This window comes from Triturus cristatus, chromosome 9 (genome assembly GCF_964204655.1).
Source record: "Triturus cristatus chromosome 9, aTriCri1.1, whole genome shotgun sequence".
NCBI lineage: Eukaryota > Metazoa > Chordata > Amphibia > Caudata > Salamandridae > Triturus > Triturus cristatus.
Genome location: NC_140592.1, coordinates 858,256,965 through 858,283,260, shown reverse-complemented (window position 1 = coordinate 858,283,260; position 26,296 = coordinate 858,256,965). Strand labels below are relative to the sequence as shown.

The 26,296-nt window shown below is 44.2% G+C and overlaps 1 protein-coding gene and 1 long non-coding RNA gene across 3 annotated transcripts in view; one reads left to right on the top strand and one right to left on the bottom strand.

Annotated features, from left to right (window-relative positions):
• TECPR2 (tectonin beta-propeller repeat containing 2) overlaps positions 1-4,168 on the top strand; it is a 616,143-nt gene extending 611,975 nt beyond the window's left edge. For both annotated transcript variants that reach the window (XM_085626337.1, XM_085626336.1), the window contains exon 21: positions 2,230-4,168. In XM_085626337.1, coding sequence (XP_085482463.1) covers positions 2,230-2,387 — 158 coding nt within the window. In that variant the 3' untranslated portion in view covers positions 2,388-4,168. The remainder of the gene's footprint in view (positions 1-2,229) is intronic.
• LOC146798962 (uncharacterized) overlaps positions 1-26,296 on the bottom strand; it is a 317,402-nt gene that overhangs the window by 147,973 nt on the left and 143,133 nt on the right. The window lies entirely within an intron of this gene.

The window sequence follows — 26,296 nt, the reverse complement described above, 5'->3', positions numbered from 1 at the left end:
TGGAGCCTACTGACCCATGTGTCTTACATGGATGCAACTACATTTTCTGTAAGGGAAAGTTCTGAAATCTGTGGGGATCCACAAAATTCCTACCACCCTGTATTCTCACACTTCTCCCAAAGAAATCATAACTCCACTTGTTTTAGTGGGTCCACCGTATACGACAGGAGTGGAGGAAAACTATGACCATGGGAATTCAAATTGATCTTCGCGTGGTCCATTGTTTGGTCAGTTTCCCACCGACATGATTTCAATTTTAGGATTACATTTTTACAACTTTTCTTCATCCACCATCTGATGGCGTCAAGAGCTTGAGAAAGACAGGAATTAGATGTTACTCTCTAGTTCCTTATATGAAACTTTTTTTCATCCTCATATAAGCAGAAACTCCAACTGAAGTTTTGCAGAAGACATGCAAGAGGGCCCAAATTGACATTGATCAAGCCAGTTTAGATGTTTAATACCAGAACCTAGATTTAATGGTTTTGAGATCAATTGGATGAAAAGAGTTCTCTTTCCAGTCATAATGAATTTAGTATCCAGAGGATTGGAAGAAGAAAGAGCAGCTAAACACTCGCCACTGCAACAATTATGTAATTGAATTCCAGCACAATAGCTAGCCAGCGAACAACACAGATAAGCGTGTCGGAGCTGTACTCACTATAAAAACAGCTGGCGAAGTCTAGCATGATTGAAGATCAGCAGTATCTCTTTCCATGCTATGCTTCAGCCTGAATTCAAATTTGTTTCTTTTGTGGCTTGCATTGGTCACCATATGTATTAGTTGAGTCTGAGCTGGTGTTTCACTTGTCTTGGTAAGGAAATGACTGCTATGGGTCTGACAATGCTGACATTTCTGGGTTTTTTAGGGTGTTTTGGGGCAAAGGCCTCGCTTGGTAGCTCCAGCTAGGTAAACCTCTTCTGCTGTAATGTTGCAGCTTCTTCCTTGCTTTGAGCATTGATCACCTGTGTGTCCTGCACTGGTTACCAATTATCTTGGGGAATAAATTCAAAACTCTGCCGGGTTGGCTTTATGTGCAGTCTTGAAAGGTGTATCTGAGGTGCAGTAGCTTAATGCTAAGTTCCTCAGTGGATATGTGCCTCATTAAACCAGATCAAACCAAATATTTTTCATTCAGCCGTGGTAGGATATGCATTCTCATTTATGGCATCAGCCTGTTGGAACTCACTCTCAACTTGACCATAAAACTGCTATCCTGTGTTGGAAAAAAAACAGTTATTTTGCACCAAGTCCTACCTCGCTAACAATCAACAACAATATTCATTCCAGAATGTTGCTTTGTTTGATAATATCTGCGTATGTTTTGGGACCTACTGTGAAATCATTCACCAAAGGACCCCTTTAAATGCTCTACACTGCTCTCATTTATCGAGGTCCACTGTGGGAGGTATATCTTCTCCTTGGCCATTGCTATGTGAGTATCTTAGCCTCCTTACTCATTTTATTATCAAGTACACATTTTACTAATTGAGTCTTAGATGATACTTTAAGAATACATTCATAATAATGATGATGTTTAATGTCTGGAAAACTTGGTACAGTAGAGTGAAACGTTTAGAAAACTGGTAAGGTAACGTATATTCCATTTAATCTCTTGTGCTTAATAGAAAGTGGGTAGGCTTTGGGTCAGACCCCGTCAAAGCATTGGCTTGCCTGGGTGGGCTCCCTTCGGTCATTGGCATGAGACATTGTCTAACAGATATTAGAGTTGCCCAAAGAGTATTTTAGTCTCGCCATTCTGTTGTTTGCTTAGGTTTATCCTTCCACCGCCTAAAAAGTGCTCTCATTGGAGTGCATTATATAAAATATTTAATAATTGAAAAGTACACTCAGTCATCAAAGTTCTTGTCACATCCAATACAATATCTCATACGTGCATTATATATTTAAAAAAATATTTTTGTCACAGCAAGACACATTGGTTCACTATACAGGAAACCAAATACATTGCTGGGGACGCCAATTTTACTTTCCTATAAAAGTCTAAATTAGAGTACGAATCTTTGGCGTCCTAGCAACCATATTCAGATGCTGGGCTGTTGTTCAAATACAAATTCAGTGTGTCCGCAGCTTTTCCTGGGCCATGCTCTGAGTAATAACAGAAAATGCAAGCCAGACCTTTGGGGTTTACCAAAGCTTGTTTTAGTGGTTTGTCTATTTTTGGATGTATTGCTTAGGACTAACGCATCTTCACCTTCCCTTTGCAGTGACACCTATGGATGACCTGTGGGCGGTAGGTTCTTCAGGCTATCTGTTGCAACGCCTTACGAAAACCTTCAGCCATTCACAGAGTGCTCAGAAGAACAGCGACCACTCGCTTTTTGTCCACCCTGATGATTTTGAAGATGAATGGGAAGTCATATGAAATGATGTCCACCTTTGAGGTTTCTTCTACAAGCAGTGAGAAATGTCTGTGGGAGCCTTGTTGTGATGTCCACTCTTTGCTGCTTTAAAAACACTGACGTCAGGCAACTAATGTTAATTTTTTTAATCACATAAGACAACTGTTCATGTAACTTAGACTTTGAGGAAGTCAGCTCAACATACTAACGATGCAACAACACTTGTGCAGTGAATAGTCTTTATTAATAGTGAGCACGAATGTTTCACAACAGCATGCCTTCATGTGTCTGTCGAGTACATCGACCAAAGCTGCTATCATGTAATGATGCCTGCATCAGATTACTGTACAAATCTCTTCATTTCAATACCCACCTTTGCATTTCAGCTGAATTTCATTATGTATCAATTCTTTTTCACTGCATCTCTTCACTGCATCTCTTCATTTCACCTCTTCATTTCACTACATATCTCTTTGTTTCATAATGTTTGTTTACTGCACACGGGTACGTCTTTTGCACATGAAAAAAGTCCCTCAAACCCTGGTTTCATTCGAGTTAACAATACATTGCCACATAAAGGTGCATGTTTCGCGTCACTATAGTCGCATTATGAAATTATATTATTACTAATCAACATGCACAAAATGGTGAGTTTGTGGGTTCTGGAGATCCGTGTCTTAAACAAATGCGGCATGTTTGTCTCGATCGTTTACAAAGTGGTTTGTTTCCCAACATATTTACATTATTTACGTCCTCGTTTGACTCAAAAAGCTGCGTTGGAGACAATTAGGCGATCATTAGTAACCTTATAACGGTACAATTCGTTGATGAATAGCTTGCCGTTTTCAGACCGGATTCCTGCATAATGTGAACTGTCGGTGTATAACACGCCACTAAATACAAAATGTCAACAGGTGGACGAGAGAGAAACTTACAAGTCAGAGGAAGTAGCAACTACAAGTTAAGAAAGGCCGCTAACCAGAATGTGAACCGTATAGAGCTTTTACGCCCCCGTGAGCTAAAGTTGTTGGAGAAAGTTTGTAACATTTAAGCACTATGGTATTCGTGGCCTCTGGACTGTGCCTTCAGAGGATACATCAAGTGAGTTTTCACACAGGATACTGTAGCCATAAATAGACCCCTCAAGCGGTTTCTGCTTTCAGGAACACCCTTGGGCCTGTAGCCTTCTGGAATGCGAGCCTGCACTGCGAGGCGTGTACTGTTGCTGCGAGTGTAGTAATTTAAGAACGGTCAAAGAAAGGGGACCACGTGTGACAGAGTGGACTGTTGCTAGCTAGTTTAACCGTCTTAGTCCAGAAGCAGACGTAGCGCCATTTTGTATTGGCACTTAATATTTTTGAGTCGCTCTCAAAATAACCCAGAATTTCGGAGCTGCCAAGTTTGAGGAGAGAAACGGAGTGACATTGTTGGTCCGAAGGACGTGCACAGCTGTCAACTGAACTGCGTAGGGCAGAAAACATTTCTAAGAGAGAGGGACATCTCAGTGCACTACAGGAAATGGTTATTGGGAGACCGGGTTTACACGAGCTGAGTGACACTTGGCTGTGCTGCGATTATTAGATGTGCTTTGGGATGTTGTAACACATCTTGCTTTCTTCGTGCAGTACTGTAAAACTCCCTGTTCATTTTTCCAAGTTTTTTAGTGCAATATAATATGTCCTTTTTTAGTTGGTGGCAAATTATTACAACAGTTTTTAACTTCCCTTGTTTGTACTATTTATTAGAACAGCTTTTTCTCAGATTTTTTTGTTATGAAAAATGTGCAATAAAGTAAATATTAATATATTTGCCTGTGCTTGTTTTCTTTTAGTTGTGGCGTTCTTTAAAACTACACAACATTTGAATAATGGTTAAAAGGGGAATGTAATCTTTCTCGAAGGTACTACTCTACTGTCAAATTGTTACATAATCTGGCTCATCAGATTATTAAAGTGCATCGATAGCCATCAATCAGCTTATATCCCCATGCCTAGTAGACCCCCTGCTAGTAGCTTGGAAGGTAAAGTGAACATCTATTATTGAGTCCCTCAGAAAATGAATCTCTCGGCTACTTCTTCCGAGTGTAATTGGTTCATATAATCTGTATTCTGTCCAAATACCCCTATGTTCCTGTCCAGGATGCAAACGTGTTGTATAGCACTCTTTACAATCAGTTTACTCAGATTAACTCTCTGACCCCTGCCCTGTAGATTTTCTCATTAAATCTGCAGAGCAACTCCTCCCTTTACAAAAGTTCCTCAACGCCTCACTCATGCAGGGCTTATTTCTTAAATATTGTAAATCTGCCTTGGTTACCACTATTCTTATCAAGCAATGTCAAAGCCAATACGTTTCGTCTATGCAAGATCTATTGGTTTTGTCAATGTTTTTTTACACATGCTGTACAGCAACACTAGGAAGGTGTGGAGGAGGGAGGGAGCAGCAACACAATGGACAGTGGAAGGAAGGAAGGAAGGCGGGTGGGGCAGGCAACACGAGGAAAGTGCAGCAACACAACGCACAGTGGGAGGAGGGCAGATGAGGCAAGAGGACAGATGGAGGGAAGGGGACGGACAGCAGACACATGTACTCTTATAGAGTGCATGAATTATAATTCTTTTTGTTTTTTAAAGCACCTTCAGGAGTGCACGGCCAGTGGAAGGACACTAGCGTCAGACAGGAAACTGAATGTGGTCCATGCTCCACAGCAGGGACAAACAATGGAAGCGCCTGGAGAAAGCAGGAGGCAAGCATGAGGCACCAACTAATAAGAAGCAAGGAAATGAGTCGCATCAAAACCAACCAATGGTACGGAATGGGTTTTTAAAAAGCTCATTTAAATCTTTTTTTAGTTTTGCTGACAACAAAACTAAAAACAAGCATTGGCATAGCCAATAGGTCTCGCTTTTGGGACCTTATAAGTATTTAGTTATGCAGCACAATATCCTTGGTGCAACAACATCAACTGTTGCATGGCTAAACACTTATAAGGTCCCAAAGGCGAGACCTATTGGATATGCAAGTGCTTGTTTATTTACTGTAGCTGCCACCGAGTATTAATCGACAGAGTGGGATAAGGTCATAGCATATCATCAAAAAGTATCACATAATGCAAAGCTTAAATATAGTCAGTTTAGCATATTGCATAGAACCTACCTCACACCTTGTAAAATTAACCAAATATTCCCTTATTCATACACTGACTGTCCTTCACCTTAAGTGGGATTAAAACACATGCTGTAGTATTGGCCCGCCGTAACAGATTATTGGACAGACGTGCTTGATGAGCTGACAGAAGTGATGTGTCTGATCGAATGTTGTATGCTCCGTCTGGACAGTAACATTGGAAACGGCTTCCTCCTTGAGGTAGAAAGCTAGGGCACCGCCAACCTTCATTAACTGGCTGAAAGGGACACTTTCGGGCACATCCTCACATGCCAACGCTTGTCTCCCAGGAGATGGCACCTTCTGTAATGATGACTCTTCACCCTGTTTAAATATCCTCAGTTAACGCTCTCAAATCATTGTTCACTGAAGGTTTTCGACCTGTGACTAGGAAACGAAATATAAGGAAAGCATGAAATTTAATACACGTATATACGCATGTCTGTCCTTTTAGTAGCCAATGTTTGTAGTATGTTGTGTTTCTTTTTTTTTATTGAGGTTGGGTTTCACATTGACTTAATTAAATGTTCTCACCTTTGCATCTCTCTTCAGACCCGGTTTGTGCACTGACCTGCCACAGCTGCAGAACCAGCATGTTCTATGCACTCCAATACACTCATCTCACTTAGGTTTAAGAAAAAAAATTTCCTTTGATTCTCAGGATGCAGTCACAACACAGTAGACAGAGCATCGACGCAGCCAGGGCGCAGTGATATGCTAATAACTCCTAAAGTAGGTCCCTCAAGTCTGATGGGCTACTGTAGCGTTTTTTTATAGGGGGTGTCGGTTGAGGGTTGACTGTTGCTATGGACTGCGACATACGTTTCACGCGCACTCTGAGTAAGAAGCTCAAATCAGAATGAAAATTACTGGGGAGTGGGGACACCCGTGGCTTGAGAGCAAATGCCAGATGACTGTTCTCGAAAGCACCTGGCGGGCTGTTGTCAGGGAGTCAATGTTTGTTTAAGGAAACGTCCCCATCAAACTGTTTGTTAGCTTAACGTGCCATGTCGGTCAACTGGACTGCCCAAGTCCTGGGACCAAAGAGAGAAATTAGTCAACCAAGCGTCAGATATTCACAATGTACTCAGCTGTTTCGTCAAAGGGGGGAAAAAACGTAACGAGAAACGTCGCCGCTTCCTCTTCTGAAAAAACAAAACACAGACATCTCTTTTCGGAGAAGTGTTGCCAGCACTCAAAGTGCGGCTCCCCCAAGTTTGAAAGCAGCAGTCAGTCGCTGGAGCTCTACAGGCGGTTGTAGCATCACGTGGTGATTTGTGCTTATCTAACTCGGGCTGCATTTGTTTGTTGCATGCAGCCATGAAGTGACATGTTGCCTACAGCTTGGCTATTGTGTGCCGCGGATGCTGAAGTTTGCTCTACGATTAGACCGTGAATTTTTAGCCAGGAGGATGAATGGCTGCTCTGGTGACTATGATGTGAATGCGACAATTCCAGCAACAGCCCTACGGCGAGTGCGCGGCATTAAAATGTACTTCTCCTGAACGGTATCTCAGTAGTGTCTGCTGTTTAGAAATGCCTTTATTAGCATTGTTTTGTCTAAAAGAATTAAGGGAATAAACGACATTAAAAACACAAGTCTTTGTTACACGTTCCATATGACTTCTCGTTTAATACCTCTAAACATACCCTGCTTTGCAGTGACTGCCGCTGGGATTTCTCCTCTGCTCAAAGCAGCCTGTATGCCAGCATTATGTTTGCTGGAAGAAGTCTCTGGGAGATCGTCGCTGTCTTTCAAAAAAAAAAAACAGACCCACAAAACGTTTCCATTGCGGGAGCGAGCAGGGGCACCATCTGTTTGAAAGTTAATTATAAACAGATGTTGCCAAAGCTCGCTCCGGCAAGGGAATCGCCAAACGGGCACGCGTTGCCATTGAAAGCAATGTAAAGCGTGCACGTTTTTGAGCAAAAAAGCGAATCAATTCCAAGAGGTCTCCTCCTATGCAGCGCATGCGCGCTGCGTAGGCGAGACCTAACCAGCCCTGGACTCCACAATAATAAAAAAACTAATGTCCTATGTCGCCAACCAGCTGTTGCCAAATTGTACGAAAATCATGTGGCCAAACAATTGAACAACTGCTACAAGCTGGCTAATATAGGAGGAACCATGGAAGCTTCTATCCTGCTCACAGCACCGAGTTGGTGTCCTAGAGTTACTTGATGACTTTAGAATGGAGGCTGACTAGGGGAAAAATGTACACACTGATATTATTGGACTCGTCAGCTCCGTCCAGCATAGTTGGCCATGATTTTCTCCTAGAGTTTTTGAAAGCAGCCGTAATGATGAAAATGTCTTGGGCCTTATTTTCATCCTGTCCTAGAGATCGTACCATAGCTGTTAGGCCTCCCTCTTAAGTTGCTTATGGATTCCCTTTGAAATTTGGGTGTTTTACATCTTTCCAGTGTATATGCGAGTCAGTTAGCCAAAGATGTCAGCATATTTATGTATGCGGACGGCACCCAGCTACTTGTCCATCTTGATGGCAACTTGACCTCCAACTCTCAATTCATATGTTTGATGAGATAGATCTAGGACTCGGTGGAGAAACTCTGTAAACTAAATGCTGAAAAAAACAGAGATATTGGTTGTAAATGGGAAGATCAACCTCTTGCACAAGTCACACTGGCCTTCTGAAATGGGTTCTCCTCCAACACCTGTTGTGGTGGTAAAATGCCTGGGTGTCAAGATTGACTTTGGTGTATCAGGTCTTATCTCTACCTGAACCTGTCATCTTATACGCCTAAAGAAAATCTTGCCTTTCCTCAACGAGAACTGTAAAAGACTTGCCACCACAGCAATAATCAGTTCAAGACTAGATTTCAGGTAATCCAAAACACAGCTGCACGTCTTGTTTGCAATATCCTCTGGATTTAGCCACGCTGTACCCTACTTCAGTCTCTCCGCTGGCTCCCTGTTAGGAAATGCGTCCAGTTCAAATTTTCTGCTTTGTTCACAGAATCTTGCATGGGGAGCTTCTCTCTGCCTCATTTAAACTTGGTTCTTATCATACCTAGCCTTTCTAGATCACTACCTTCCTTCTCTGCCAACTTGGTCACTATCCCCAAGTCCTCTAAAAGTAGTTTGAGAGAGCAGAACCTCTCGCTCTGTCCTGCTAGACCCAGGAATTCACTGCCTTATCACACATGAGTGACAACATGACTCAGTAAGTTTAAACACATGATAATAACATTCTTGTTTTCCAGAGCCTACTTTCATTTTCTAGTCCTTGTCCCAGTCTACCTCAGCAAGAAACTCGTGGGTATACATACGCTTTATGAACTCATAACTTAACATTAAACCCAGCTGGGCCCGTCATCCGATCATCAACATCTGGTGTGCCCCTCTTTTCATCTACTCCAATACATTTCTCTGATTGGCTAGGAAAACAGCCAGTCCAAGAAAGTTTACTCATGTCCTAGGTAGCTTAGGAAATTGGATCAGAACAAGCAATGTGAGGTCAGCAGTTATTGTCAGACCCTACTTTAACGTAACCAGACACATTATCAACTCGAAGTATCAACTTTAAGTAGTTTAGTATGGTATGGTATGGTGTGGTGGGGCAGCCACATTTGACATGCATAAAATCAATATCCGTGTAATCGTTATTAGTCCATTTCGGGACACAGGTCAATATTTGATGTTACCTTGTGGTGTTAATCTAAGTCAAATACTTAAAATGTATTATTTGAAACATGACGTCAAGCGATACCTTTTTCATGCTCTTGCAAGGAGCAAGCCACTGCTCCTCAGGTGCCTATGAGTCATAGCTGTTGAAGAGCGTTGTTATTTTATTTTGGTGATTTTTTTATAGCGTTGGATTCTGGCTAAAGAATAGTTCTTCGGTCTACATTAAAGCATCTCAAATTCATAATTCCACCAACATTTTCAATAATGCACAGAAGCGATTGTGTTAGCTGCTCCCACTTAGGCACACAGAGCCGTTATTTAAAAAAAAAATGGGAACCCAACTCTGACTTCCCCAAAGTGATTCCATATTTTGTTTTGAGAATGACACTTGAAATCAATATTTTACAGAATAATGTAGACATAAAACTGCTTATTTTGCGGGTAATAGATTGCTGCAGAAAAATAACGGCAAGAGCATCAAGAAGTGCTTAGATTGGGCCAGAAGTTGCAGGTGTATTCATTATTACAAATGTATAGAATCTTGGAGTCTCTAGAACTTTGAAATATCACCTGGATGACGAACCTTTCAGGGTCTCTGGGCCTCTGTTTGTTTCTTCCATGAGGCAATGAAGTGGCTAATGCTGCTATTGCTAAGTGAATTATATTTTTATTCACCACTTAGAAATATGTCTAATGGGCAACCCTTCCAAATAAACAGAAAAATGTTTTGAAATAGCAACTGGAAAGGATGAACTCTTAAGGGTGTCTAGGCATCTGTTTGTGCCATACGGCGGTCTTTCATGAGACAGTAAAGTGCCTAAAGCAACTCTAGCTAAGTGCATCATTTCTTGAATTGTATACACTTTAAGGGCAGTTGAGGTTCCTCTGAGACTTTATGCGTTTCCTACCCGAGCAAAGGCAGCATCAGGGGCATTTAAAGGTTCCTTACATTTGAAGGGAAGAAGGTGGCCCACCCCGTATTCCTTCTTGCGTTTCTTTATGGAAACATCTTGTAGGTGAGGCCCCGAAGTTCTACAAAAGGCATATGCCTAAAATGTTATCTGGCATATGCCAATTGCACTATCCTAGTGGTTAAAGCTGTGAAGTCCGATCCAGTTGGGAAGGAAGGAGAGTAAGAGGACAGAGCAAGGGACATCATTCTCATGACGATTCTTTTCAGAAGTGTTTTGTTCAGATTATTCATGAACTGCACAAGTTCATGAATACAATACAGACACACCCATTCCAACTGAAACATATTCATAAATGTTTGCATTTGTCTAAAATATTACACAGAACCAAATTAAACAAATGCTAGTTGTTTATAGTTTTAAAACGAATCATCTGTACTTTTTTTTAGGAAGCACAGGTTTTGTTTCATGCTGTACCCATGGAAGCCCATGGCTTCCCATCTGGAGGCCATGTTTGAACTTCTTCCAAATCGTTCTGAGAGGTCGATTTCTGGGACCATCACCATATCTATTTGCCAAGATAAAATGCATCGTTCCTACAGTACCATCACGTTTACAGTCGTAATCTTTTGAATATCGTTTTGTTTATTCTGCCACCGGACCTCCAAACACCCAAAGGGAGACCATTAATCCTTAACTGACTTAAAACAGATCCATTCCATCTATTATATCTACATCCTACTTCAATAGTGAACCAGCTATCAACATATTAACTAGCAAAATACAACCTTGCATATTTAGGAAAAACTGTTTAAACTGGGTATGGGGTTGTGTGATGGAGTAGTAAGCGGTTTAAGGAGGCCATTTCGTCAGGGGCCTGCTACAGGGCCGGGCTGGCCTACGCAGGCAGCATGCGTTTCCTTGGTGGGCCTCTAGGGTGGGGGCCTGTTTTGGACCCCTGGGGGGCCGGTTTTGTAGCAAAGCTGCAATATCAGCCCCCTGTAACAAAAGCAGCTGCAGTGATTTCCATGCTCACTGCGACCCCATCCACCCCCCTTCCCCTTCTACCGCGGCGAGCCCGACTCAATTGCCGGGGCTGGTTTGCGTTCCCAGTCGGCCCTGGCCTGCTATCTCATTGTGGGCTTTAAAACATAAACATGTGTATGTAGTATTTCTGTAGCATGAACCTAGCCAAAGACAGTGGAGAACTGAAGTGACAATATTCTTTATAGACAGTGCTCTAAGTAGGCCAGGGCCTGGCAGAGTCAGGCCCTGGCAAAGGGACAAAAATGGATTGCTGTCATACGACTGCAGAAAAAAATCCTACATTCCTTTCTGGCACATGAAGTGCTGCAGTGCAGTGTCACTAGAATTCCCTATTGAGACACAAGGACTAAAAGACAGATGGCTACTGATGTTAAGAGTTAAAATGGAGAGAGAGAGAGAGAGAGGATGCTGTTGGTCCAGCACACTTCCTCCCTGATGCAGTAAACTAAGTATATCCTGTGTACAGTTCCGGAGGGATAGTTCAAGCCCTCAATTATGACAAGTAGAACATATGGAGGTCAAACACATCATTAGTGTTTTGGGGCACAACCCCTCACCCAATTGGTGGCAGGCTTCATCATTGGGCTGTGCTCCTTGTCGGGCTGGTGCTGCAATGCCCAACGGACTACTCATGGGGACTCTTTTTCCAGAGATCTTTTTCAAAATCAGCTTTCGAATCTGAAGTTTCAAACTATATGTATGCTGAGTAGATTGGCCAAAAAGACGAGCGAAGGGGAATATAACATTAACTAAAGGATCCTTGGAAATACTTTTTTAATCATGGAAGGTCTTTGGTAATGTTAAAAACAATGGAGACATCTGGAAAATAATGTTGCATGAGATTTAACCTGGGTCAACGTTTCCTGCCTAGTATGGTCCCTAATTTGATCAGTGACAATTCGTCAGGACCAGTATACTAATGCCTAATCTACATGTTGTGCTCTACCTAAGTCTGGAAATATTGAAGTGTTCTATTCACCTGATGTCACAGTTCAAAGAAATTGTGTTTGCTTATACGTCTCAAGTTACCTTAATTTGAGGACACTTATAGCACTGTATAGGACCTAAAATATAAAGATGGACAAGACACAACATAAATCATAAATGAAATATTTTGATGCTTTGTTAAAACATTGAGCTTCTCCTATGGTGTACTAATGCATGCACTTAATTATCCTGTTTGTTAGTTTGCTCTTAGTTAGTATTAGACTTATCCCCATGCACAAAAATTGTGCTCACAGAAGAACATGCCACATGCAAGCTCGTGCCTAGTCAATTGGTCCCTTTCTAAAGGTAATAATGATGGAAACTTTAAGTGCGTCTGGTCCCTTGCATACTCACAGAGAAAGGACCTCTGTATGCAGTAATTATGTGAGAGAGCGCTGCACTTCAGAATGTATATCGACATTTAAATGCAGCCTCAACCATAGTCTGTACATAGAGCACTTACTTGTCCCTTTAGGAGGTCACCACATTGTGCCTACCCTTCTCCGTAGTCCCGTAAATGTTAGCTGAAGCACGGAGGAACTCTTAAATCCCCTAGCATGAAGCGCGGTGATGACATAACCATGTGCATGCTGACGTCACTACGTTCATGAAGTATGTAAGCCCATCCACAATGCGATGGGGGCCAACTTGGAGTGGCAATGTAAATGTAAAGGAACTGAACACCGGGACTTAATAAAATAAAATTGTTCCCTAATCCGGAAATGAATACTGCTGTGACAAAAATATGAAGTAATAATTTCTGTTAAATGTGATTGATCTTTCCTTATTGTTTGTTATAATGGTGAGCGGCATATACAATAGTGTAGTTGTATGTTTCTAAGAACTATACTTAGAAAGAGTGTGGGAAAGTAATACAAGGAAGGACTCCTTAGAACAAGTGCTCTAAATTCAGAAAGAGAGCAGCCCCATGAAAAATAACAAAGGTGTTATTCTTAAAGGCTCCTTAGACCAAGTGGTCTTAACTTAGAAAGTGAGATCAGCCTCATGATTGTTAAAGGCTGAAAGGACCTTTAGGGTCCTGGGGAAAGGGATTTGTTATGTGAACTGAATTTATGAAGATGGATAAGGAGAAAGAATTCATGATTCCCGGTACACATAGTCATGGTATTATTTGTTTGATAAAAGGGACCAAGGTATGTCGTCGCTGAGTCCCTTATTATATGTCTGTAATTTAAAGAGCCATCTCTGTTCTTCAAATAAACGTTCTTTGGTATCAGCATTGTCCTCAGCTGTCACCAAAACAACCCAACTTATGTTTGGAGTATGTATGAATTCCAGGAAATGACTAGTCAGTTTCGTGGTTATCTGACCACATCAGATGTTGCTCCTGTGCTGGTTAATCCTGATGTTCATAAGTCTTTTGTCATGCATATATATTGCAGCATGCAAGGGCAAGTGAAGAGATAAACACAATTATTGGTGTTGCAGTTTTGTGTAATAAGGTGTCATTTGATTCATAGACCCAGTTCTATCTCTTTTGTTTGAATGGTGAGGTTACACACACCTTACAGTAGCCATGTGGATAGTAGCCCGGGACAAGAGAGAGACCGTAAAGTTTTGTGATTCTAGTATTTCTACTCCCTTTCCTTGGCCTTGTGTGTACCAGCATGTCTCTTAGATTGCTGGATCTTTTGAATGAAAATAAGGGTTGTTCATTTGCCAGACTAACATAATTCAAAATGCCCTATCTCTTTTTGATGTTATTCAGCATGTAGGTAGTAATACGTCAATTTTGGTGGATCCACTTTTGCCCCAGTAAAATATTTCTATCACCCTTCCTTGCTAATTTCTTGCCTCTCTGAATGATGAATTTTGGGTGATCTTGTTTCTTGAGTTTCCCTTTGAGGTCCAAGGATTGTGTTTCGAAGTCTGTGATATTCCTGCTGTTCCTGGACAGAGCGAGATGCTGGAGGTTGAATTGTTTCCGTCCCGCGGTTCTTAGTAATTAAGGAAACCCTTTGCGGATCCTAGAGTTATTTGTGAAACCTCTCTTAAAGGCATAACGTATGTAGTGCCTTATCGAGAATACGAAAAAAATGTTTTTTTACATGAGGTCCACAGAGAGGACCCAGTTTATCTAGGATACATGTGATCCCTCATTCTCTATGATACCTCAACGAGGATTGTGGTTGTACTCGACTACTGTGGCCAGCCTTAATGTTTTCTCTAGTCCTGAGGAAGACCTGTGGTGATGTTTGTATGACAGCACTTGTTGGATAGGGTTGAAACGTCAACCGTATGAATAGGTGTTCCGTAGCATTACGCACATACCTATCAACAAGAAATTATTAAATATGGTTGAGAATATTTGAATTGTAAATGGACACCCATTTGAGTTTTTCTGTTTTTTTGCATGCTGTCATGAGTCTTGTATTATGTTACATGTTAAGACACATTTTTGAACAGAACTAATATATGTAATCCATGTCAAATAACAGTCCTGTGTTTTCTTCTTTGATGTCGGACATTTGTGTCTCTGTAAGATATATGAAGAATTAATGTATCTCAGTAAGTACATAGATCGGTTTGTGTAAGTATCAAGTTATTTTTTGTATATGTCAAAATATATATGTCACTCAATGCATTAGTATTTCTTAGGTGTTCAGGAAACAATTGATATAAAAAAAGAAATGTTACGCTTCCCTACAGAACCAAGTGTTCTTGCATACTAGCTGTTCCTACGGAGTCGCAAAAACTGGACACAGAGTAATTCATTCGTAACGCCCTTACGGGGTGGCTTCCATAAAGTAAGAGACCATTGAAGTCTATCTTCTTACTTAAGGTCTTCAGCGACAGAAAGCCATTATCGATCCTTATCAATAAATTCAAAAAAGGGATTTCTTCTGCTGAAGTGGCATGAGTAAACCTGATTTAAGCATCCGAAGTGTTTACGCGTTTCATTTCGCGAACTCTTTGAAACGATATTTTGAGCCTCTGCATATGACCAAAATATAATTGATATATGGGCACTAAAGTTGGATTCCATTGGTATAGGGATCAGTGTCGGCTAACCTAAATAGCTTTTCAACATGCTACATGTACAGACCAGCCAAACTTAGGGTGAAAGTGCTGCCTATACAGGGCCTTTGGATCTTTAATTACACAATTTTCTCATATTGAAAGTAGTTCTTCTTAAGGGCCAGGATCGCATACTCCATGATTGAATGTATCAGTGTTTGAGCATCCCAGTCGGTCTCTCTTAATAGGTGCTCGATAACCTTCAGGGTTGCTTCCTGTGGCATGCTCAGGTAGAGTGCCTCTACATCAAGTGTCATTAGTAATTCTGTTCTGCTATACTCATTGATTTCATTGCTCAAATTCAGGGCGTCCGTAGTATCCTTCAGATAGGTTGGTGTATTCTGCACCAGCGGTTTCAAGAAGTGGTAACTAAATTTTGACATAAGTTCCAGGACCAAGTCAATTCCGAGCACAATGGAGCGTCCTTGTGGTGGGGATATGTCCTGATGGAGTTTGGATAGAGTATAGAAGTAGGGAACTTTGGGTATAGATTCACCAGAAATTCTGCTTCATTCTTTGTAATCTTTTATTGGATTCCGCCTGATGGACGATGATATGTATACAGCGGCTTAGATCATTTGTTGGATCTTCAGCTATAATCCTATAGCTCGTAGAATCGCTTAGTAGACAAAGACATTAATTCCTGTAATCATCTGTGGGTAAAATGGCTATGGCTCCGAACTTGTCAGTTGGTTTGAGGGTATTATTTAAAGGTTTTTTAGGTTTACGATTCTGTACGTCATTGAGAACTGCTTTCTAATAAATCAGTACTTCAGTTGGTATTGTGGCGGGTGCTTAAGCCTGCATTTTTATTGTCCTCTTCTTGTGGTTTGTCCTTGAAGAATACCTTATCTTGCGAAATAATTTAATAGTTCACAGTTGAGTATGAAAGGGTCTTCTTTATGTGTCGGGATACATCCCAATCCCTTGTAAATCACTTTTTCTTCTGTGGCTGTCAACAGTCTGTGTGATAGATTCACTATGAGGTTGTTTGTTTCACTTCCTTCAGTTTGTGCCGGATTATCATCTTTGGTTCTTCTGTGTTCTATTACCTGGTCCTTTCTTGCCCTTTTTGTCTTCCTCTGCCCTGGCCTCTTCCTATAAAAGGTTGTGTGAAATGTGCCATAGTGCCTGCGGGAAGAAGGGGGTCCTTGAGACCACATAGGTGGTTGATGTTGGTAGGGAAAAGGTCCGATTCTATAACCAAAGAATCTTGGGGGTCTTCTGTGTTCTTCATCACTACTCCATTCTTCTGAGCTGGATGACCAAGCAAATGATTTTCCCATTTTCTTCTGATGAGCAGATCCCTCGTCACCTGGTTTTTGGGGGTTCAAGTCATAGTCTCCTTTTATGTAAGGGTAAACTTTCTCATGGCTATATCTTATCACTTTCTTTAGTTTAGATATCTTCTGTTGTATGAGGAATTCCATATGTTCATTTATTGCTGTATTTATTTCAGCCCGATGTTTCTTAAATGCAATTACTTGGATTACGTTTTTCAGTGCATTTTCCGCAATCTGTATCTTTATTAAGAGGGCATTGGAAAATTTCTTGGCCTTGTTGATGATTGGGATGAGCCAATCTTTCCTGCCCTTCCATACAATCTACGACCAATCTTTATGGAAGGCCATATCGTCAAAGAAAATGTGTGGAGGGTTAGTAACTAGTAACCTATTGGGAGCCACATTTGACTGTAGATACTCCGTCATAATAGTCCTATGTAGGGCCGTTTTTACTTGGTTCTTTTTCAAAAGAGATCGAGAATGCCAGTCTTCTTTGAGGCTATTAGGTGCAGTACTCCCATCGTTGCACAATAAGGAAGGAGTTCTCAAGATGGCTGCTACCATGTTGTCATCATAACTTAATCCTTGTAAGACTCTGCTGTTCTCGGTAACTTTCTGGTCACTTGATTGTTTGATGGCTTTGTCTCTAGCGCTGGGAGGCCTTTGGTAGCCATGCACTTTACAAGTGTCTATTCAATTCAATTCTGTCATTGCAAAAAACTGTTGGGAATTCAAACAGACACCACCAGAAGTGAGATAAGGTCAGTTTTTCGCTAACCTTATTAGTTAGGACATTATCCCAAGAAGGGGATTTGTCTTCTAACCTACCCTCTTGAAATAATATAAACCATGTCTCCCACAGCTGAAACGCTGTGCTGAAAACAAGTTAAAGTGGAGGGGAAGAGAGGATACCATCAATCCAGAACACTTCCTCCCTAATGCAGTAATCTAAATATACTCTGTGTTTAACACTTCCTGACTTAAGAAGAGCCCAACATGTAGATTAGGCATTAGTATATTGGTCCTGACGAATTGCTTAGGGACAATATAAGGCAAAAAAATTGTTGATCCAGGTTAGATCTCATGGAGCATTATTTTCTCTGAGGCCCCCATTCTTTTTATCCTTAACAAAGGCCTCCCATGACTAAAAAGGTATTTAGGGAGATCTGTCAGTTCATTTTATAGTCCCCTACATTCAACCTTGTTGGCCAATCTACTCTGCATACACATCAAGTCTGAAATTTCGGACTGAAAGGCTGATTTTGAAAAAGATCTCCAGCAAAGAGCCCCCTTAAGGTGACCATTGGGTATTGCAGCACCTGCCCGACGAGGTGCATAGCCCAATAATGAAACATGCCACCAATTGGTGGGTGAGGGCTTGTGCTCCATAACACTCATGCTGTATTTGACCTCTATATGTTCTACTCATCATAACTGAGAGTTTGAACTACCATTCCAGAACTGCACACAGAGTATACTTAGATGGCTACAGATGTTAACCACTGGTGTTCCAGAGCCTAAAGCATTATTTCATTTCAACTGAATAACTAATTTATTGTCATTTAATTGTAAACCTACTTTGTCAAGTTTTTTTTTATTGCTTTTGCTTCTGGATGCTACATAAACTGCTAAATAAAATATCCTAGGGGGATGGCCAAGATGGTGGCCGAGTTAGACGATCAAGCCAGCCTCTCCATTCACTTGCCGTCCAAAATAGTATTCACAGCCAATCCCGGGGGTCCAAAGAAACAGCGAACACATCCGGGGATCCCTGGGCTATGAGCGACCAGGAAGGGCAAGCGATTGCCTGATTCCCCAGCCAGATGACCTGGTGGTGCAGGGTCTGACCGCTCAGCGAGCGCGAAGAAGCCTGGAGAGAGGAGCAAGCCCTGGACAGGGCACGCCCTTGGCACTTTGAGTCCACCTGCTGCAAGGGGAGCCAAGGTGGAGCTACAGTGCGTGCTGGGCTGGGCCCTGAAACAAAATAGGATTGGTGCGTCTGCTAGCGCACCAGGAGAGTCCCAGAGAAAATGGCAGCCATCTGGTGACTGTTGCGGGCTATCTTGCATTGGACTGCCTATCCCTGTTCACTCTGGCTGTGGTGCTGCCCCCCTGAGAGCCCAAGGCAGCTGGCTAGGCAGTGGTGGCTAGGCAGTGGTGGCTATTCTCTGACCTTCAAATCACGAGTGGTCTGAGTGGGGCGCATACCACTAGAGCACCTGAATAGAGGACAACGCCCCACCGCTGTTCCGCTTCTGGTAACCCCACAATAACAACCATGAGAGAAGCACTCCTGAGCCCCAGAGGTGACCTAAGGCAGATGGCGAGGACAGCACGAGTAGTGGGGAGGTGATGCCTTTAAGCCACCTCCCAGATCACCCTGGTGAGTTCTATATTGGACACTTGCCGGTGACGGTGTGCTCTCTCGCTTCTGCCCATGACCCACTGAGAGAGCCCCATCCCAGGGCAGGCTGCAGCCCGAGGCACTCCTGTGTGGTGCCTACACTCCTATCTGAGGCTGAGCGACGGCGCAGGGCAAGAAGGAGCGCAACTATGACCATGCTAACTTGCCCTACCAACAGGCCCAGCGAGGACAGTCTACAGACGCCACAGAGCCACACCCCTACACTGACAATAAAGCACCCTTCACACGCTCTGTTATGGAGTCACTCTTCTCTTCTCTGCTTGGCGACCTCCAGGCTATCAAATATTATCAATCCCTTGAAATTAGAGCGGTACACCAGGAATTGGAGGTGAAGGGATACATGGTTTCCAAGCTGGAAGACAACACCACTGCTTAGGGCGAAGAGCTCACATACCTAGGGCGAGGGGTCCTCCTCCTTCAGGAGCAACAAGCCACCCTACAGGGCTAATTGAAGACCTGGAAAACTACTCACACAGAAACAATATTTGCATACAGGGGTCAACCACGGGGCGGAAGGCTCTGACATAACGAAATATGTACAAGCGCTCTTTCGTGACATCTTAGGTGTGAATGAGGAGACCACTATACAACTTGACTGCTGGCACAGTGTGGGCCATGTGGGTGGGGATGTTGCTTTCCCCCCCCCGGACATCCTAACCTACGTCCTTGACTTTCCACTTAAAAAGAATATCATGCGCTCTGCGAGAGATACTCACCTGGTGTTCTTTGGGGGCAACAGACTGGCACTATACCAGGACCTCTTTGCATTGATGTGCCAGAAACACAGAGAGTTCTGACTTATCACAGAGTTTCTAGTGAGCAAGGGGGTAACGTACAGTTGGGGTCACCCATTCCGCATCATCTTACGCTGGCAGGAAAAGCTTCATGAGGTCAGGAAACTAGAACACGCACATCTCCTCTTGAAAAACACATATGACATCCCTAATGTACTGCCTAAGAAGCCCTGGGGAGCCTCTGGCAGACAAGAACACAGATGATGCCACATCCCGAGCACCCAACGAGGTCTGTGATCCGATTCCGCAACCATTGCTCTAGAGTGGCAAGCTGGCATTGACAGCCTAATGGGGGGGGGGGGGGGGGGGACACTAACCCCGCGGAAGTGGACAAGCTTGGCTTTCGACCTGACCAGGCCGGAAAGCTCCCAGTCTCCATTTAACCTCCCCCAGGATTCTCTAGGGTATTGTTGGAGGGGTGGAGGACCTCTGGTTGTCTGAATGGATGCAGCTGGACTTGACACTGACTCATTCAACTGACTAATCGCCCCTTCAGGCAGGCAGGCCGAACTAAGCTCCCCTCACCTCTGGAACTATGTGCACCTTCACCCCTTCACACTTAAATTTATTAGCCTCACTGTACGAGGCCCTCATAGCCCAACTAAGAGAAAGGCAGTGCTCTCTATGCTGAAGCAGCTGGTGCGTGGGGGTGCCTTATCCAAGAATCGCACTTGGTATTTCAAGATTGTCATAGGATATTGGATGGGTGGCAGAGATGGACAGATGTATGCTCACAGAGAAAGAGGTCTACAAACACAGGGGCTGCCCCAAGAAGTGAAGTGAAATTTGTTCTTCTTCAACAGAAGATATAACAATGAGGAGACCTCGACCCAGCGACCCTTTAATTCCTTAATAGTTGAATGGTACCACTACTGATGGACTGTATTGTATGTACCTTGGAATGCACTGTGATATTGTAATGATGACTCTGTGCTTTAAGTTCAATAAAAATTGTTATGTAAAATAAAAAGATTGTCATAGGATGAGATCAAAACATTTCCCACCTCAATACTTCTCATCTGGTCTGGACAAGAAGGGGGAGGGTGGCCATCCTTTTCTTGGGTTCCTTTAGCGGGCAATTGTAACCAAAGTGACAGAGATTCAGGGTAGATTACTGGCCTTGCATATCTGGTTGGGGGCACCTGCTCACAAGGGCAACCATGTATCCCCCAAACAACAACCAGAAAAGGTTCCTGAAACAAACAGTCCTAGACATCTTAGAGACACCTGATCAAGCAATCCTTATAGACGGGAAACCTTAACTCAGTAATGGATAATGACTTGGACAGATCCGGGCAGAACTTTGGCCAGGCTGGAATTATATCCAAGGAAGGTTGAGATTAGTTGCAGGAAGTGGGGCTGGGGGGGACTTATGGAGGATAGCAGGGGCAGCCGGCATGGTGCGGGGGAGTTGAAATGTAAAAAAATTAAAATCTTACCTCGAGGCCAGGTTCCGTGTCTTCTGTGCTCCTGCTCTCCTGAGTCCACTTCCAGAAGCAGGCAGCCAGGCTCCCTCCCCTACGCCAATCACAAAGCTGCAATACAGCGTTGTGATTGGCCTGAGCGCCGTGACACAGCGCTCGGGCCGGGGCTGTAGGGGTGGGCATGTTCTCCATGCAGGCTGTAATGCAGCTTGCTTGGAGAACAGGGAAGTGCGCATAACTGCTTTGGGCGGCATGAGAGGGCCGACCAAACAGTCATTGCGCACTTGAGTGAGCAAACTGCTCCACCCCTGTCCTGCTCCGTGAGAAGAGCAGTCCCGCCCACCTTCCCACCCGCAAAGCAAACATAACATGATAATAACTGAGTTATTATCATGTAATGTTTCCTCTTCTCGCACTGCTTGAAAGCAGTGAGGCGACGCTCTTCCGCCATAGCGGAGGGGCCGCCACACTCAAACATTGGAGATTGTACTTGCTACTCCTCTGCCCACAAAACCTAGACCTGCATTGACCATTTTTTGGGTTCTGCGGCAAAACAATCTAGAGTCCAGGAGATTTCCATAGAACCCTTTAATCGGCCACCAGTCCCATGGAGACTATAGGACACTCCGCTACATTGACATTGACCTGACACAGTCCAAAAATTGACACTTACCCTAACTGATTTCCTTAAAACTGACATAGGGGATATATCCATAGCCACCCTTTGGGAGACTGAAAGTGGTGATGAGGGGGCAACTCATTGCCATCTCTGCAGCCAATAAACTGTGAAAAGATTAAAGGGCAGAACTAGAAGGTTGGGTCTCAGGACTAGAAACAATTTTAAGCGCACCGGGGCCTCAGAATCTGGTGACCGCTGGAGAACGCTTGGTCACAACTACAGCAGCTGGATTTAGATAGGGCAGATTATGTCCTCATCCCAACAACTGCATAAGTTCTTTACAGGGGGAACTGATGCAGCAGATTGCTTTCTCATAGACTGCGTACTAAGCGCCAGGTTGAGAGGGTCAAAGCTCCTAGAACACCGGATGGCCCTGACGTGACGGGCAATGCTGACACTGTAGCATGCTTCAGGGACTTCTATAAGGCCCTCTACAACTCCCAGTATCAAAGTGAGCCAGATTACCTGAAGTACCTGTGAGGAGCACACACTACACGGCTGACTATGCAGGCTGGGTCTTTAGATAAACCTATCCAGATAGAGGTAGTCATCTCAGCCATCGCTCGCCTGAAGGCCCTAAAATACCCTAGCCTAGACAGCTTCACCTCCATAGTCTATAAGACCTTCTGTCTGATGTTGGCCCCGCTACTCACCAAGTTGTTTAACTCCTTTGAGGACTTGGGGACACTTCCGCAATCCATTCTCGAGGCGTCCATAACTTTCCTCGTGAAACCTGGAAAGGATGGTCTACAGGGCAGCTCCTACCACCCCATCTCTTTAATAAACAACGCTAAACTCTTCAACCATATCCTACCTGCATGCCGTAACCCCCTTATGCTGTCCTTAGTCGATCAGATTAAAGCAGGCTTTAACCCTCATCAGCAATGTGGGGATAACACTAAGAGGACTTGCACCTGCTTGATGAGGCCAAACGCTCCCAACGGGAGGTAATGCTCCTGGTGTTCAACACAGAGAAATAGTTTGATAGGGTACACTGGCCCTATCTTCATGCTACATTCAGACACTTCGGTTTTGGAACAGATTCTGAAGCTGGATACAAAGTGGCTATGGTGCGCCACAAGGACTGTGAGAGTTAACAGCATCACGTAGCTTGCCAGGTCATGGGGCAATTATGCCCTTTACATGGAGCCATTGGCACAAACTTCCTCTGCTGATATTTTTCCAACGCACCGAAGATTAAGAATGATCCTGGGTAGCAAATGCATGAAACCGGCTTGTCTGGTATTAATCTGGTGATTCTATTGCAGAATCAGTTGAGGAAGCAAGAGACTGTAACATCAGGCGAAATAATCAGTCCATAACCAGTTGTGATCTTAATGCAGAACCTCACAAAGAGCCGGCAATGGTGACCATGCAAAACAGAGGAACTTTGCCGGACCTCCCCCATTTGTTTTGTTATAAGGGAGAGTCAGAAAAGTGAGGTCTGAAGCAAATCAATGACTAACACTTTAGAAATGCTGTAGTACGAAATTATTTATTAGAAATGGAACAGAAATTCATAATCATTAGATTCAGACAGGTGTTTGGTAGATTCAGTCAAATTAAGCATGGGACTCTGGACAAAAGACTGTTAGTAAGGTCGAACATCAGTTTTATTATTATTTTAAAATATTTTAATTTGTAGTTTGGGCCTGCATGCTTATAGCCTTCCCTGAGCGGGGGGGAGGGGTTCATTTTTACTGTGTGTGCTGCAGTACTTCCCAGAGCACTTACTAAACAGGACCTTTGGCTTTCCGGTCCGCCGCGGGCTCGCCTGTTTACGCGAAGAAAGCCAAAGGTTGAAACCTTACTTCTGCTCGCAATCCTTCCCCCGCTGCCATTACTGAGGTCAGCAGTCTTAGTGTACTGCGCCTCAGGATTTAAAAATAGATAAAATAGCATTCAGACCTGGACGCTCAGCAGGCGCGCCGCTGGTGTGCTAAAGACAAGCCCGTCTGCACCCGTCCACGCCTGGACAGCACTATACGCCAGACCCCCTGCTTGTTCTACTTGGCAAATCTACCTCAGAGAAGCCTTTCTGGAATTAAACTTCACCTGGGAGAGGAATATCTGTCAGACCCATAAGTGGAACATTAACCATGAATGTTTTAAATGTCAAAGATGTAATTTTATATTTAACAAATACCCCTACATCCCGCAAGGGCCTACAGCTCACAAGACAAACCAGGCTGAGTCAACTGAGAGGCAGACTCTAAGGAGGGAGTTCTCCTTTATAGTGCTTAACACAAGTTCCATCATTAAACATAAATATGAGTTTGGCGACTTTATGGCTGTTGGACCTGTCAGCCCTAGGGTGGTCTCCCCTTCTATTTTTGTATCGTGCCTCATTTTTTCCACCCTCATTTTTATGTTAGACTAGGTCTCCGGGCACCTTTTCATTGCCAATCAGTGTTAAGGTGCAGGTGCTCCCTTCTCCCAAGATGGCTGCCACAGGCCCCTGCTACTGCAGAGGGGTCTTTCATAGTAGCACCCTAGCTGCCAGGAGCTGGCTGGAACCCCACAACAATGTTGCGACTCCAGCCCACCTTTTTGTCCCATAGGTAGAGTGGGGAAGCTCCTGGAATGTGCTGGAACCTTCTAGAAGGGAGGTGTGGTTTTTCTTTTGCCGCCTTGGCTAGAGGTCACCTGACCTAGGGCTACTTAAGAGAGGGAGGGAAACTTTTGTGGTGAGTTGGTCATTGGGGTGAAGCAGAGCTGGAAGAATCCACCAGGAGTGTAGGCGGTAGGGCCTAGCCAGGGACTTATGCCTCTGAGAGTGACAGGATTTAGGTGCTGCCTCTTAAGTGAGTGAGGGACCCTGTGAAACCCACTGATCTTGCCCAGTAGTAGGAGGACCCAGAGACTCTCTGCCAGCCTGACTAGGAAGGACCTAGTCGCCTTCTCCATCCCTACCCCCCTGTAACAGAACCCCTTAAGGGCGCCAGATACATCTGCGCCATCAAGACTTTATCTGACAGCTAAGAACAGAAACTTACAAGCCAAGCACTGAGACTGCGTGTCCAGATTGAACTTTAAACTTACAAGCCAAGCACTGAGACTGTGTGTCCAGATTGAACTTTAAACTTACAAGCCAAGCACTGAGATTGCGTGTCCAGACTGACCCCCGAACCCTGATGTGAAGCCGATTGGAGAACCACCGGGGATCGACCAGGTATTAGCGCTGTGACCCGTGCGCTCCCTGCCCTGGTCTGGGACCCCCATCCTTAACTTTAGCACCCCCCGTGTTGCGCAAGCCAGCGCACTCACCGCCGCGACCCTGAGGCCGGGAGAAGTACCCTGCCGTGTCGTGAGGCCCGTGGAGAAGCCCAGGGCCCCGTCGCTGCCGTCGCAGCTGTGAGGAGAAGTGCACGAGGTCGAGAGCGAGTGCCCCCATCATCGCGGGAACAGACGCCTTCCAGCGCGGAGATCGAGGTAAGCCCGAAGGCTGGGATCGCCCCAGTGCGCCCCCTGCTGGTTGGGAGCCAGACCGCACCCTTGGCCCGGGTTCCCTCTCCGTGGGAGTTCCCCCTGTCATCGCGACGGAGAGCCCCCGCCGAGGGATCCCTTCCTGGTACCCCCCGTGTCTGCCCTGAAGCGCGGTGCCTATGAACTGCACCGGAGCAAGAGACTCGCTCCGCAAGTCCCGAGCGCTCACTGCGGACAGCTCCGTGTGAGACACTGACTGCACCCGAGTACGAGCAGCACTTGAATATCCCTCTTCACGAATAGCGCTCTGTTACCCCTGCTCCGCATTGGAATACCAACTGTCATTGCTTACGAGTGGCGCTATGATATCTGTGCTCCGCAGTGAGATGTTAGGTGTTATTGATTCCGAGTAGCGCGCTGTTATTCCTATGCCATACTGAAGAGTTACGTGCTATTGATTCCGAGTAGCACTCTGTTATTCATATGCCATATTGAAGTGTTAGACGCTATTGAGTACGAGTAGCGCTCTATTATTCATGCGCCAGGTTGAAGTGTTACGTGCTATCAAGTCCGAGTAGCGCGCTGTTATTCCTGTGCCATATTGAAGTGTTACGTGCTATCAAGTCCGAGTAGCGCGCTGTTATTCCTGTGCCATATTGATGTGTTAAACGCTATTGATTACGAGTAGCGCTCTATTTTTATATTCCCTATTACAGTGCTATGTGCCAGAGATAACGAGTAGCTCTCCATGCTAGGTGCCCCGTTCTGAGGTCGTCACCGGTTAGCGCGCCCAACGCGCGTGTGCAGCTACGTGAGTGGTAGTTGTGCCCCAGGCAGTACTGTTATTTCATGAATTGCATATGTGGTAGAAACAGCCTTTATAGCTCCTGACTGATATGTACATCACGAGCTATTGTATTCTCAGCATATGAAATGTACTGCTCCCTCATGAACTGCATTTAACGTGATCTACTTGGATAAACTTGAGTATTTACACAACTCTTACAGTGTGGCGTCACTTATTGTGTGTGTTCCTCGTCGCATGTGAGGTGCGTGTTGTATGGTTGCTTTACACACAGACCTTTGGTGGCCCGACCGCTCGT